This window comes from Malaclemys terrapin, chromosome 7 (assembly GCF_027887155.1).
Source record: "Malaclemys terrapin pileata isolate rMalTer1 chromosome 7, rMalTer1.hap1, whole genome shotgun sequence".
NCBI classification, from domain to species: Eukaryota; Metazoa; Chordata; order Testudines; family Emydidae; genus Malaclemys; species Malaclemys terrapin.
Genome location: NC_071511.1, coordinates 23,667,156 through 23,681,254, shown reverse-complemented (window position 1 = coordinate 23,681,254; position 14,099 = coordinate 23,667,156). Strand labels below are relative to the sequence as shown.

The following is a 14,099-nucleotide window of genomic DNA, read 5'->3' as shown; positions in this document are numbered from 1 at the left end:
TTGGAGAACCAGAAAGTGAAACTGCCCGGGTGAGTTTTACTGTGCCAATCTGAGTGAAAGGCTAAAAGTCAGTGAACAGAAACAATGGAGTTATTTGTTTTAATAATTTTTGGTGTTACTAGGACCATGGGGGGGGGGGGGGAGTGTTTGTTTTTAAATAGATGGGGCCTGATTTTTCTCGTGTTTTTATATCAGTGTCTCGCCATTAACTTCAGAGGAGTCACTCCTGATTTACATCAGTGTTATATCAGAAACAGGCCCATCAGTTTTTTCTCTTTACAGTGAACCCTTAAGCTGCAGGTGTAGAGTAGTTTCATGTGACTCAACTACATCTGGGCTTTTCTAGACAATACAGCAAACTGCTGATAAGTTTTAAAGATAACATCTTTAAGAAATTTGAAATGAAACTTCTTGAATGTATTTCCCTCTCTATTTGTGTCTCTGTTAAAGACAATTTTTTTAAATAAAGCTTGATTTAAAAAAAAATTGTCTTTAACAAAAGCTTTATTTACCACCCTTAACAATTCTGCAGAGAATGTACAGAAAGACATGTGACATGTAAAATAAAAAGTGGCATTTTCAAATCCAATCTCATTTCTTTACAACATTTTGGACTATCCTGTCCCTCTATATCTCACTACATCTTTAATATGCCGGAAGACCCTTACACCCCAGGGGGCCGTGCATTTTTATAGTCAGTACAAGCAAGTCAAATCCTACAAACACGGAACTCCTTACCACGTACAGGACCCTAAGAAAATGAAGTTGCCCCAAGCTCACCCCTGAAGTCAACCACCTGGAAAGGGAAATGGGCCTTGGTGTTTTACTGATGGACTAGGGGTGAGATGAGAGAGGAAGAGGGCTAGGAGTTGCTAAGTATCCCATTGAGTGTGTTTTCTTTCCAGATGGATAAACCACTGCTCTCTGGCTGAGCCAGGCACAGCATTGATGGGCTCTAAAAGCAGCTGTGCCCAGCCTTCCTTGACCAGATTCAGGGGTCAGTGTAGGGAAATAAAAATGAAAGTCAGGGTAATTAAAAGAGAGGGATCATCTAAAAAATGAGACAACAAAACACTGGTCCATTGAAAGAAATGAAGTTACACCAGTTTTCATCAGCAATGGATCTGACTCCCTGCCTCTGGTATTTTGTCTGGGTCCCCTCACCAGCAAGAGATCTAGCAGAATTGCTGGCTTTTACAAGTCATGAATGCAACTGTGTGTAAGTGTGAAGTGTCAGCTTTCCCTGTTGGACCCTGACTCCAACTCCTTCAGTGAGGTTTTGAGATAACAGCAAAGAGCTGGGGCTGACACACTGGTACAAAGTACACAAGCCATTTACACAGAACAAGTAAAGGACAGACCAGAATGAGAAGCTGCCCTCAAACTAGCTGGAGTTTATCCCAGACATTACCATGTTCTCTGAGGACTACTTACTCTACAGTAAGTACATTTCTTATTACATATTTTCCCAGCAGGCATTAAAGCAGAGCTACCGTGTCAGGCTACATTCCCTTGAACAGACCGCCTATGCACTTCTTGATTTAGGGGATCAGGCAGGTGAACAAAACAGTATGCTATTAGCAGGCAACTTTAGGTAAAACACCACTAACTTTGACAATAATAAGATCTGTGGATAGATTCATAACATACCAGGTTTCTTTTTGCAAGCACTTTGAATCCAAGTTGGGATAACTACGGAAGATGATGATGCAATCCACAGCTCAGTGGCAGTATAGGGTGGCTGACCACCCCATTTGTTAAAAGGACTAAATGATCCCACCCAGCACTGAGTGATTTACAGCCATACCAGCTGGTGCTGTGACCAGTCAAATCTTGAATCTCACAAGTTAAGTAGGGCTGGGCTGGATCAGAACTAGTCCTTGATGGCTCACTTGTAAAAGGTAGTGTAGAGTTTCAGTGGTTCGGTAAGTAATGCCCTTCTCCCTGAGTCAGTACTGAACAAATGTGCCATCATGATGATAGGGGGTGCTGTGCTGTGTGGCTGGAGGTGCCATCTGTTAGAATGAGATGTCAAAATTGTCATGATTTCATTTGGTCATTAGCAATCCCATGGTGTTTTTTTACAAGAGCCAGTCTGCTAACCCCAGTGTCTTGGCCAAATTGGACTCGATTAATTCCATTCTGCTTTCCTTAATTTCCCCTGTAGTTTATATAGGATATAGTATGTTTTCTCATATTCCTAAATTGTGTAGTGTTACTGTGCTCTCAACAGCTGTCATGTATCCCAGTATATAACCTAGTATCTGCTTTGGGGGAAAGGAGCAATATAAACCAACTGTGAGATATTACTAGTTATTCCTTGCTTGCCTGAAACAATCCTGACACAATCCAGAAGACTGTTAGAGCTATTCAAGAGGTAGATAAGAGGAGCAAAGTCACCTGTGGGATGCATTACTGCTATTTTGGGGGGTGGGCAGTAGATGGGTTCATGATGCCAGGGAACAGCTGTGGTGTTTCTGGGGGCAAGGCAGGAATGGAAAAGCTTTTAGTTGGGGTTGAACTAGAGCCTAGTTTTTAGAAAGACATCCACTTCTGATTAAAAGATTTCAAATGATGGAGAATCCACCACATCCCCTGATACATTCTTCCAATAGTTAATTACTCTCACTTTTAAAAATTTGCACTTTATTTCCAGTTTGGAGTGTCTAGCTATGAGCACCACCTTCTGTCATAGCTGAGTATTCTATTTTTCTATATTATGCTCACTTACAGTTCTTGTGAGCTCTGCGGGACAGGAACCCTTTACTGCTTTGGTGTGGCTCATGCACTGGACTACAACTTTCAACACGAGGGAAGGGATTCATTTTTTTTAAAGGTTTCAGAGTAGCAGCCCTGTTAGTCTGTATCCGCAAAAAAAACAGGAGTATTTGTGGCACCTTAGAGGCTAACACATTTATTGGAGCATTTGTTAGTCTCCAAGGTGCCACAAGTACTCCTATTTAAAAAAAAAATACACATCAACAGTGGGAAACATTTATTTTTCCTCCTTTAAGCTTTGACTGGGAATGCAAGCTCTACTCAGAGGGGAACTGCACCCCCTGAAATGATGCCTTTAAATATAACCGTGTGAAATCAGCAGCTGGCTTTTAAGCCTAGAATAACAGAACAGTGTATGATTGTAAAGAGCACTCAGGGTGTCCCAATGGCCTATATAGAAAGAAAATAGGCACTGGCCACAATAGGACTGCAGAAATGACCCCAGCAGCCATCCTGGCCTCAGTGATAGCTCACATGTGGCAGCAGGTGTATTATCGCAGAAGGGAACGTGAGCCAAGACCCCTTCAATAATCCCATCAGATTCTCAAAGAACGTCCTGTGATCTTTAATACTCTCCTCCAACAGACCCCTCTAGATATGGGCAGAAAAGACTTTTGTGAAATGTTAAACCAAATCCTAGGTTCAATAAACCTTACAGGTCTCTCACATCCTTCACTATAGGCTGTAAATGTCACCCACTTTTGAGCCCTGCTGCCAATGGAAGGCCCCAGGAAACTGGTGGGGCAGGACCATGGTGCAGTAGGTAAAGGAGATGCCTTGGCCCGACCCTATCAATTATATGTTGCCAGGTCCCACATTTGGCAGGAGTTATTCTCCCTCTAATAGCACTGAGCTTCCCCAGGAAATAGTATTCCTGTCTCCCAAACCCGCTGCAGAGGGGCAGGAGATTAACAAATACAGCATCTGAAATAACCTAGGTCCAGAGAAACTTTTAACTACTCAGGTCATTGCCCCATAGGCTATGTGCCCGCTTCAGTCACTGCCTCACAGGCTCTGTACCCCCCCAGTCACTGCCCCGCCCCAATCACTGTCCCCAGGTTCTGTCCCCCCCCCGTCACTGCCCCCACCCCAATCACTGCCCCCAGGCTCTGGGCCCCTCAGTCACTGCCCCGCCCCCGTCACTGCCCCCAGGCTCTGGGCCCCTCAGTCACTGCCCCGCCCCCGTCACTGCCCCCAGGCTCTGGGCCCCCCTCAGTCACTGCCCCCCCCCCCGCACAGCGCCAACGCCGCCTCCCCTTGTCGGGCGTTGGGCCAGGCAGCCACGTCAGCCCGACCAGCCTCCAGGCCTGAACGCGCGTGCGCGGCGCTGTCCGGCTGAGCTGTCCCAGTGACAGGCTGGCAGGAAGCGGCGCCGCAGCCGGAAGTGGAGGTGCTGGGCTAGAGACCCCCCCGCCCCGCGCGCCCCAGGCCCCGCGCCCCCAGCCCGGGGCAGGATGCTGAAGAAGTTTGATAAGAAGGATGAGGAGGCCGGTGAGTGTGTGACGGGCCCGTCCCGGGGGAATGTGCCGACGTGGGACCCTCTGTCTGTCCCCGTCAGCGCTGCCCGCCTCGGGTCTCCTTCTGAGCTGGGCTCCGGGCCCGGCCTCGCGGCTCCAGGGGTGGGCGCTGCCTTGCCGTGTCCGTTCAGCCCTTTGTCCCGGGTCTCGGCCCCTTCCCGGCTCGGCTGGTGAGGTGCCCCCGGCTAGTGACCTTTCCAGGCGATCTCCTTAACTCTGCCCACAGCGCTCCCCAGGGCTCTGGCTGCCCACGCCAACTTTGCAGACCCAGCCACTTGAAGTTGTGGGGTCCTTTATTTCCTGGGCTGCTCACCTCACCTAGCGCCCCACTGATTTATAGAAGTCCTTATTTACCCGCTGCACTGCAGAGATGTCCCAAAGCCAGCTGCACAGGGAGGGGCAGGTGATTAAAGAGGATGCTCCTGAAATGACATCTAGAGAAAACCTGACTACTCTGTCCCCTCATGCTCTGCCTCCTCTTCTCTCCCTGCCTTGTCTCCTGGCTCTTTGTCCCCCAAATCAGTCACTGGCCTACCTGGCATATATGTGGATAGCTTTTAAAAATAGATGGCTGATATTTCTGATGTCCCAATTGCAAGTTTATAAAGCAGACTTCTTATGTGGTCTGGGTCAAGTGATTTAAGGACATATTTTCAAAAGTGGACTCTAATTTTGGGGGGCCAACTTTAGACATGTAACGGTTCTGAGCACCCCCAACACAAATTGAAGTCAATTTAGAGCACATCTGAAAATCGGACCCAAAGCATATCAAGTTGGTCACCCCAAAACAGAGGCCATGTTTGAAAGTGTAGCCCTTAACTTCTCTGTGCCTCAGTTTTCGCCATCTCTAAAATAGGGATAATTGTTTAGATCAAAATATGTAAAGTGCTTTGAGCTGCTTAGATGGAAGGTGCTAGAGAAGGGTGAAATAATTGCTGGTGATTGTTGCTGTTAATGGCAGATTTTAGAATCACAAATGGAGGTCAGAGTGGCTGTCAGGATGCAGAGTTAGTTGTACGTAGTTGCCAGTAAAATTACTAGGATTTGCTTTTTCAGATCCCTCTTTGGCACATGTGCACATGCACACTCTGGGATTTTATGCTAACCTACTCACTTCTCATTCTTATTTTCCCACTCCAACATATAAGCGTCCAAGCTTTGCCCAGCCAGGTACTGTCTTTATAACTTATTCTGAGCCTAATGGCTGCATCTTACTTCCCTAAGAATCAGCAGAATGCAATGCTCCATTATGATCTGGACTTGAAGCATCACAAACTAGGACCAGTAGTTGTAAGAATCATCCCTATACTAATGCATTTTATGTTACTTTGAGCATTTTGGAGCCCCTGCTGCAGGCAAACACCACAGGAAACTTGTCTTTAGGGATGATTCTTACCAAGACTGTTGAGCCCAGCATGTGATGTTTCAAGTCTAGATCATTGCATGTCAGGAGCTCTACTCTTTCCAGGCAGCATCTCTGTATTAAATATGACCCGGCCATAGGCTGCAGTGTGGAGTTCCATGGGCTGTATCTAGCCTGTGGGCCACACTGAGGTTAGGCACTAATTACATTTGCTTATCAAGAGCTATCATTTTATGAAAGTCTGCAGCTCACTAATAAACACTTAAAGAGGACTAGATACTAATCATAATTGTAGTTCTTGCCTTCTGCTCATTCCAGATCCATTTTTTCCTGTTTTTCATCAGAAAGTAGCATGCAGTCTACTAAATGGAATGATTAAATGCACCTTTTCCAGGCTCTCCAGTCCACTTTTGGCTTTTGTAATTAGCTGCATATCAAAAAATATAGTTTACTGATTAATTCTCTGATTGTTTTTATAATGCAAAGTATAAAGTAGTCCAGATTCGCACAGTCTGGTGTTTAGTGTTTTCTATGGCAGTTGCTACACTGGGTTTAATTTCTGGGCCTGATCATTTGCTCCCATAGCTGGCAGTGCTCTCAGACCTGGAGACTGAAAGTGGGAGCTCTTTATATTCAGCAACCTCCTCTGGCCCATCTAGGAGTAACATTGATTAGCTCTGAAGAAAGTCTCATACAGTTTTCCTTAACTGATGGATAATTGCTGCAGGGTGGGGAGAACCTATTGGACACCCCCAATGAGGAGGGGATAAGGTTGATTAATTAGTAATGCCAAGAAAAACAACAACAATCACTTGATGTTTTTGGAAAATTCTCTGAAAAGTGAGTTCATGTTTAAGCTATTTTAAGATATAGGCATAAAAGGTATGATCAAAAGGGAGGTTTTCTAGTGTCTTTTCACACAGCACAATTCCTGGATTACCGTTATTAATTATCTTATTTTATAGGTGGAGGTTCCAATCCATTCCAGCACCTGGAGAAGAGTGCAGTGTTGCAAGAGGTAAATTGTAAAAATCCTGTCTTTTATGGACATCCTCAGTGGTATAGTTTCCTCTCTGGGGCAGGAAGTTAGAGATCTTTAGAAATTAACTACACTTTTGTCCCAATCCTGCTGGTATTTAAATAAATAGCAAAGGGGAAGTTCACATTGATTTTTTTTGGAGGGGGCACAATTGGATCCTGTTTGTATAACAATGAAAAGAGTTAGTAAACTGTAAATGTGAGTAAATGGATGTATTTTTGTCTGTAGGAAGAATAGATTTTCCGTTTTTCCCAACTCTTCTTACTAGGGGGGAATCTGCCTTGGGCGCCCTAAAATTCTAGTAGGATAGGGAAATTAAAAAACAGGATGTGGTTGTCTATTGGACAATCTTTGCCTTTAAAGGGTGGGTCTGCTCTGAAAAATTACTTTTTGTTTTTAAAAAGGCCTTTTTTTTTTTGGTCCGCAAACCTGCTCCTTGAAATTCAGAGTTATATCTGTTCATTTCAGTGACAGAAATAACATTTTTAGTACTGTTTGCTCTTGTTAGCCCTGCAGAAACAGCTCCGCTCTGAGAGAGGGAGTTAGATTCTATTCTGGTTTGTGCATCGTCACCAGAATTGTTCCTCTTACAGTGGGGTTGCATGAGTGTAGCTGAGATTGAAATTTGGCCTATAGAACCTTTATCACAGTGTGGCTTTCAGATCCCATGGTGAATTAGTAGAGATAGTTGTTGGGAAGGTGCGGGCATCTCTTTTGTCTCAAACTGAGAAAGTCTGATCTGAAGTCATCGAGAGAATCCTAAAATATCCATCTGTAACTTGCATCAGTGGCTCAGTTCACACAATGTGTTAGATAAACTGTCACAGAGACTGTCTTCTGGGCTCTTCTTCATGCTTTTGTTTGTTTCTAGGCTCGGGTATTTAATGAGACGCCAATAAACCCTCGGAAATGTGCTCACATCCTCACCAAGATTCTGTACCTCATAAACCAGGTAATGGAGAGAACAAGAGCTAGGAGTTCTTTAGATTTTAAACGTTTTTCTTTTATAAACTAGTTTGGCCTGCTAATTTTAGCTAGTGCCTTATGAAATGTTACTTAAACAGCTGTTCCAGTAAGTTACCACTTTCTCCAGGCCCAAAGAGTTCTGGAGTGATAGAATGGGCAATTTAAAAAACAAAATGCACAGATTGGTAGCAACTGGAAGTTATTGTCTTACAGCTGTTTGATGACCACCTTGGTTCTAAATCCAATTCCTAGTGATCAGGTATTCACATAGCAGTGGTTACTAAGAACCAGATTTATAAAGGTATTTAGGCACCTAAAGAAGCAGGTAGGCGCCTAGTGGTATTTTATAAATCCCACTCAGTGTCTAATCTGCATCTTTAGGTACCTAACTACTTTTAAAAATCTGGACCTAACTGGCCCCTTATTAGCCATCTCAGATGAGATGGAGTGTTGAATGGGCTACGTAGTCTGAACTCCTCTCTCATCCTTCAGGACATTGGCTTGTTGCTGACAGATGTTGTAATGCTTCTGTAACAGTGCTGAGTAAGGTTTTCTTCCATCTACGCCAGCAATTAAACCACTTTCAGCGCCACATCAGGGGGCCACGCAGGCCAATTTCTAGTGTCGATGGGTAGGGCCCTACCAAATTCACGGTCCATTTTGGCCAATTTCAGAGTCATAGGATTTTTTAAATCGTAAATGTCATGATTTCAGATGTTTAAATCTGAAAGTTCACGGTGTTGTAACTGTGGGGGTCCTGACCCAACTCTGAAGGCAGCAGCGCATAAGGATAGCATGGTATGGTAATGCTGCACTGCTACTGGTGGGGCGCTGCCTTTAGAGCTGAGCGCCTGGCCAGCAGCCACCGCTCTCCGGCCATCCAGCTCTGAAGGCAGCGCAGAAGGAAGGGTGGCAATACCGCGACTCCCCACAATAACCATGCGAATCCCCCCCATGCTTTTTTGGGTTGGGACCCCAGTTTGAGAAATGCTGGTTTCCCCTATGAAATCTGTATATTATAGGGTAAAAGCACACAAAAGACCAGATTTCATGGTCCATGATGCATTTTTCACGGCTGTGAATTTGGTAGGGCCCTATCGATGGGCATTGGAGGTGGTTCCTCCCTGCCAGTGTTGAGGCAAACTTGGGGGGAACTCACCTTGTCATAACCGAAGCTGTACCTGTTCTTTGGATAAATAATCTGTTGTCCTGGAACTTTTAACCTGTACAAAAACTGCTTTTTTGTAAATAAGAATTTCTGTCCCTATTTTGCCCGTTCTAGGGGGAGCACCTGGGTGTGATGGAAGCTACGGAATCCTTCTTTGCCATGACCAAGCTGTTCCAGTCCAATGATGTAAGTCCTATACTTATGCATTTTGTGTGTACATCTGTCTAGCAGGATGTGATGCTGGTGAGAGCCTCACATTCAGCCCTGAGCTATCTCTTTATGTGACAAGCTGCTCTCCCCTGGGTAAAATCACTTGATCCATACCCCCCCACATGCACATGACTGTTATGAAGTGCATCTGTTTCTAGTTACTGACATCTTAGTAGTGCCTCATTTTTTCCTGTTGCTCTTTGGTGACTTGGGGCTTGTCTACATGAAGACTTTGTATGTGGCAAGATGGGGTGTGAATCTAGAGCACACTAGCTTATGGGGGGAGGGATCGCTCAGTGGTTTGAGCATTGGCCTGCTAAACCCAGGGTTGTGAGTTCAATCCTTGAGGATCTGGGGCAAAATCAGTACTTGGTCCTGCTAGTGAAGGCAGGGGGCTGGACTCGATGACCTTTCAGGGTCCCTTCCAGTTCTATGAGATAGGTATATTTCCATATATTATTATTATTTAGCTTGCCACACACACACTGCTCTGTGGACCCTGCTACTGCACATTAAAAGTTCCATAGTGTGCTTTGATTTCCACAAAGTCTGTGTGTAGAGAAGCACTTCTTTGGGAGATTCCTACAGAGGGTGAGAACCTGCACAAAGGTTCTGAAGCTGCATATCAAGGTAGATAGCACTTTAGCTAATGCTAATACAACCTACAGACAAATATATTGAAGGGAAAGGGTGACTCCATTTCCTGGCTGGGAACCTTCCCATTCAAAAATAAAAAGCAAATGAACTTTTTAATTGCTAGTGGTATCAAATAAAGTATTCAGAGAGTCACCGTGTGCAAATGGCTTTCTTCACCATCCCTTCATTCCCAGCTCTTCCAAATGTGTGCTATCTGCATAACCAAACCATCTGATAAGACACACTCATCAGGCTTCACCATCCATCTGGGCTTTTCCATCTTAAGTGCCTTTACTATTTAACATTTATACTGTGGGAATCCTTAAAAGTTATGACCAGCTTGGGCCCCATTGTGCTAAGCACTGTACACTGTAATAGATAATGGTCTGCCTTGCTGTGTGCCCCATGATAAAGTGACCTTCCTCCCTGCCCATAGCAGTACCTGAAGGAGGCAAAGAAGTAGTACCACTTCAGTAACCAACTAGACAAGTGGTGCTGCAGTTCCGGGCAGTCCAGCAGCAAACACTCTGTTGATGCCTCCCTACAGAGTATAATGAGCAGCGGAGTACCCAGTATTGCCAGACCCATGTGTTCAAAATCATGAGTCAGGACTCAAAATCATGAAATTGGCTTAAAAATCTGATCATTTAAAAAAAAAAAAAAAAAGTCTGGTTCTTGTTATTGGCATTCTGGTGTCTGAGCCTTGAGAGTTCCCTCTGGTCACACTTTCAAGCTTTTCTCTGTAACCGTGAGCACCACAAAGCACAGGATGAAATCCTGCCCCCATTTAAGTCAGTGTCAAAATTTCCATTGACTTCAATGGGGGCAGGATTTCACCCTTCCTTTTATTTTTATTTTTATTTTTTAAATGAAAGTTGAGATTCTCACATAGTCACTTGGCTCCAGGACCTGGGATTTAAAGGAAAACGACAAATATCAGATTTTCAATAATAAATCATGAGAGTTGACAACTCTGGCCACCCTGCCAGGGTTGGTGTGCTGCCAGCTAATGCTTGTGTTGCCTGTTTTCCCTGCCAGCCGACTCTTCGCAGGATGTGTTACCTGACCATCAAAGAGATGTCCTCCATCTCTGAGGATGTCATCATTGTGACCAGTAGGTGAGTCCTGCTGGGGTGCCCCCTTCCTTTCACTGCTATTTGCATGTTCCTTGCAACAAGTCTTCTCCGTCCATCTAGATAGCTGTGATCCCTGCAGGGAGGTATGAAGCTGAGGAAATGCTCTTGTTTAAAGGGGGCCATTGAAAGATAGGCACTGAAATCCCAACAATATATGTGAACTGACATGACAGTGCAGCAAATACCATATGCCAGGCCCTTGTGTGTTTGGTTTGTCTCTCTTGGTTCCCATGCTGTGCCCACACTATGGTATCTGATCACCTTCTTTTGTAAAGGGCTATTTTTTAACTCTTGCTTTTCTGTCTGAGCACTTTGACATTTCTCAGGATCTTGAAGTGTTCTCTGGGGGATACATTGTCAAATAAGTAGGCAGGGATTTGGTCATGTGACTTCTGTTCTAACCTCATTGGGCGCTGCTTAACGTACCCCACTACTTGAGCCCAAGCCTTCTCTGACACATCATCTCTGAACCACTGATTTCCCAATGGGAAGTCCTGACCTAAAAGGAGGCTGCTGCAGTGGGAGACAGCAATGATAGAGTTGATGGGGAATTGCAAAGGTACATCCCCACATATAGCATTTAGAAATCAGCCCCCACGTATAGGGACTGTCAGTCCCCTGCCCCACACGTAGAATTGCATCAAACACAGTCCATTGCCTTGGGTAAGGGCAGGATGTTCAGGAAGGAATCCAGACATTACTCTATCCTTTAAGGAGCTGCATTGGTGTTTTGGTCTCTTGAGGTGATCTGAATGGCATAAGGGCTCCTGTCATTCCTCTTGTGACCAAACTTTCCCAATTGGAGCAGGACTAGGCTGAAGGCAGCATTGTCGTATCCTCTTACCCTCTTATTGTGGATTTTGGCTGTGAAATCCAGTGCCCGTGTGTTGGTATGTGCAACACTGTTTGTGTGCTTTTTATAGCACTAGTGGGTAAAATACACAATACTAAAAAACTTCCTTCACGTTTATACAGTTTAACCAAAGACATGACTGGGAAGGACGACAATTACCGAGGCCCTGCTGTGAGAGCACTCTGCCAAATCACTGATGTAAGTGCCACCTGCTACTCAGGCGATTGCGTGTTGCGGGGCCTTTCTCTTCTTGGTCCTGTCTGCCTGCTCCTCCCAACTCTGCCCTTCCATCCCATACCTGGCCTCGCTTTTCCTTTTTCTCTCCCCCCGCCCCCCTTGCAGTCTTGTCAGCTTTCCTTGTAACTCCTCAAAGTAGTTGGTTCTCATTTTCCCTCTCTGCAGAGTACTATGCTGCAGGCCATTGAGCGCTACATGAAGCAGGCGATTGTGGACAAGGTGCCCAGTGTGTCCAGCTCTGCCCTGGTGTCATCATTGGTACGTATGCACCTGCAGGGATTTGTGTGAGGGCCAGTTAAACCAGGAAACAAATATCTGTGTTGGGAGCTGAGCAGCACGTTCTCCAGTCTCCAGTATTTTCACATGTTAAAATAGGAGCCCTCTTTTCAGTAGAGAAAATTTTTTTTAAAATATGAAATATGTTTGACTAGGACCCACACTTGACAACACTGAGTCACATCCTCTGTGGGTCTGCATTGGTCCATTTGGGAAATAGGCATGATAGGAGGAGGAAGCTTACAGGGCTTACTCATATTGGACTAGCTTTTTGACCCATGTTCCTTTGTAATGCTCACATCTCCCATGGACAGCATTTACCCTGAATGTCAGTCTGCAGAATTTGGTCTTGGATTTAAAACTGGACTTGGATCAGAACCCGATGAGAAATAGCATTTGTGCGGGAACAGCCTGGCCGCCAGGAAATCTCCCACTTGTGGTCACTCTGGCAGGAAGTTTACATGGTGCTTTGTGGAGGTGTCATGATATCAGACACAGGGCTTCTCCTCCATTGTGGTGTGTATAATTCTTCCTCTCATTAATGAGAGCTGTAAGACTGGAGCCAGGGGAAAGCAGAAATCACTTCAGGTCTGGTGATTTGTTTTTCTGTAAAAGTAGATTTGAAATTGCTTAACTGAGTCAATGTTGGAATTAGATGGCAAGCTCTTTTGGGCAGGGACTGAGGTTTTATTTGGTGGGGGGTGTTGGTCACCCAGCACAGTGAGGCTTCAATCTTGATTGGGGCCTCAGGGAATTACTGGAATATAAATCCATCATTATCAAGATTCTCCCTTTGTCCTCCATGTACTAATGTTGATGAATAGTGCTCACAACACCCCTATGAAGTAGGTCTATATCATTCTCTTCAGAACTCAAGTTGGAAAAGATGGGGGTTGTTGCTGTTTTTGTGATTCACTGATTCATATTAGTTTATTCTGGACCTTGATGGGCTCTTTTCTTATGAGTTATTCTGTGCCCACAGCACCTGCTGAAGACCAGCTTTGATGTGGTAAAACGCTGGGTGAACGAAGCGCAGGAGGCAGCTTCCAGTGACAATATCATGGTGCAGGTAAGAAACCCTCAGGCGCTTGCAGCAGATCAAAGAGCAGATCAGGGGTTCTGGTATTCTCTAAGCTCAGTTGTACATCTCTGGGCCATAGATGAGTAAATGCATAAATAACATAGCATGTGGTTTGTGAATCCCTTTCTTTTCTCCTTTGCTAATCTGCGCAGTATCATGCTCTCGGCTTACTCTACCACGTGCGTAAGAATGACCGTCTGGCAGTCAACAAGATGCTCAGCAAGTTCATGCGTCATGGCCTGAAGTCGCCCTTTGCCTACTGCATGATGATCCGAGTGGCCAGCAAATTGCTGGAGGAAGAGGCTGGAAGGTGAGGAAGTTATTTTGCCACATTGGAAGACTTACAAAGTGGGATCTGAGGAATCTCCTCTTACAGGCTTGTCCTGTTATCTGGTTTTGTTTAAACCTTTAAGAAATAACATGCAACATGATGCAACCCCTTTCCTTTTATTAATAGTTAAAACATAGCACAGAAAAGGGAGTGGGAGGTGATTCCCTGTCACTTTTATTTTGTAACTGGACAATCTATGTGAGTCTAATCCAGGTGTTAGGATCTGGCACTTTGCTTCCATGTTTATGCTGTCCCCTTGTGTACGGTTCTCACACTTCATTGAAATCTTTCATTTGATTTTCCATAGCCTATTGTAATTAAGTGGCTAGTGTGTATGTATCATTGCCCTCTGCTGGATAGCACCAGAACTGCACTATTGATTGTCATGAGCCCTATATGTCTAACAGCTAATGGAAATTCCCCTTTAGTTCATCAGGGAGGGGTCTATGCTTTTGGAGTAGGAGGGTCTCAGTTCTATCCCTGCAATGCAAATTAGTGAAGCATAGTG

General features: G+C 44.9%; 1 protein-coding gene across 2 annotated transcripts in view; it reads left to right on the top strand.

Annotated features, from left to right (window-relative positions):
• The first annotated feature begins 1,388 nt into the window (after positions 1 to 1,388).
• Positions 1,389 to 14,099, top strand: part of COPG1 (COPI coat complex subunit gamma 1) — a 35,431-nt gene continuing 22,720 nt past the window's right edge. The window contains exons 1-9 of one of the 2 annotated variants that reach the window (XM_054033755.1): positions 1,389 to 1,440; positions 6,624 to 6,676; positions 7,569 to 7,649; positions 8,946 to 9,017; positions 10,716 to 10,795; positions 11,789 to 11,864; positions 12,069 to 12,161; positions 13,162 to 13,248; positions 13,413 to 13,570. In XM_054033755.1, the coding sequence (XP_053889730.1) occupies positions 1,413 to 1,440; positions 6,624 to 6,676; positions 7,569 to 7,649; positions 8,946 to 9,017; positions 10,716 to 10,795; positions 11,789 to 11,864; positions 12,069 to 12,161; positions 13,162 to 13,248; positions 13,413 to 13,570 (728 nt within the window). In that variant the 5' untranslated portion in view covers positions 1,389 to 1,412. Of the gene's footprint in view, positions 1,441 to 4,162; positions 4,270 to 6,623; positions 6,677 to 7,568; positions 7,650 to 8,945; positions 9,018 to 10,715; positions 10,796 to 11,788; positions 11,865 to 12,068; positions 12,162 to 13,161; positions 13,249 to 13,412; positions 13,571 to 14,099 lie in introns of those variants that run through there. The other variant, XM_054033754.1, reaches the window with a different exon arrangement.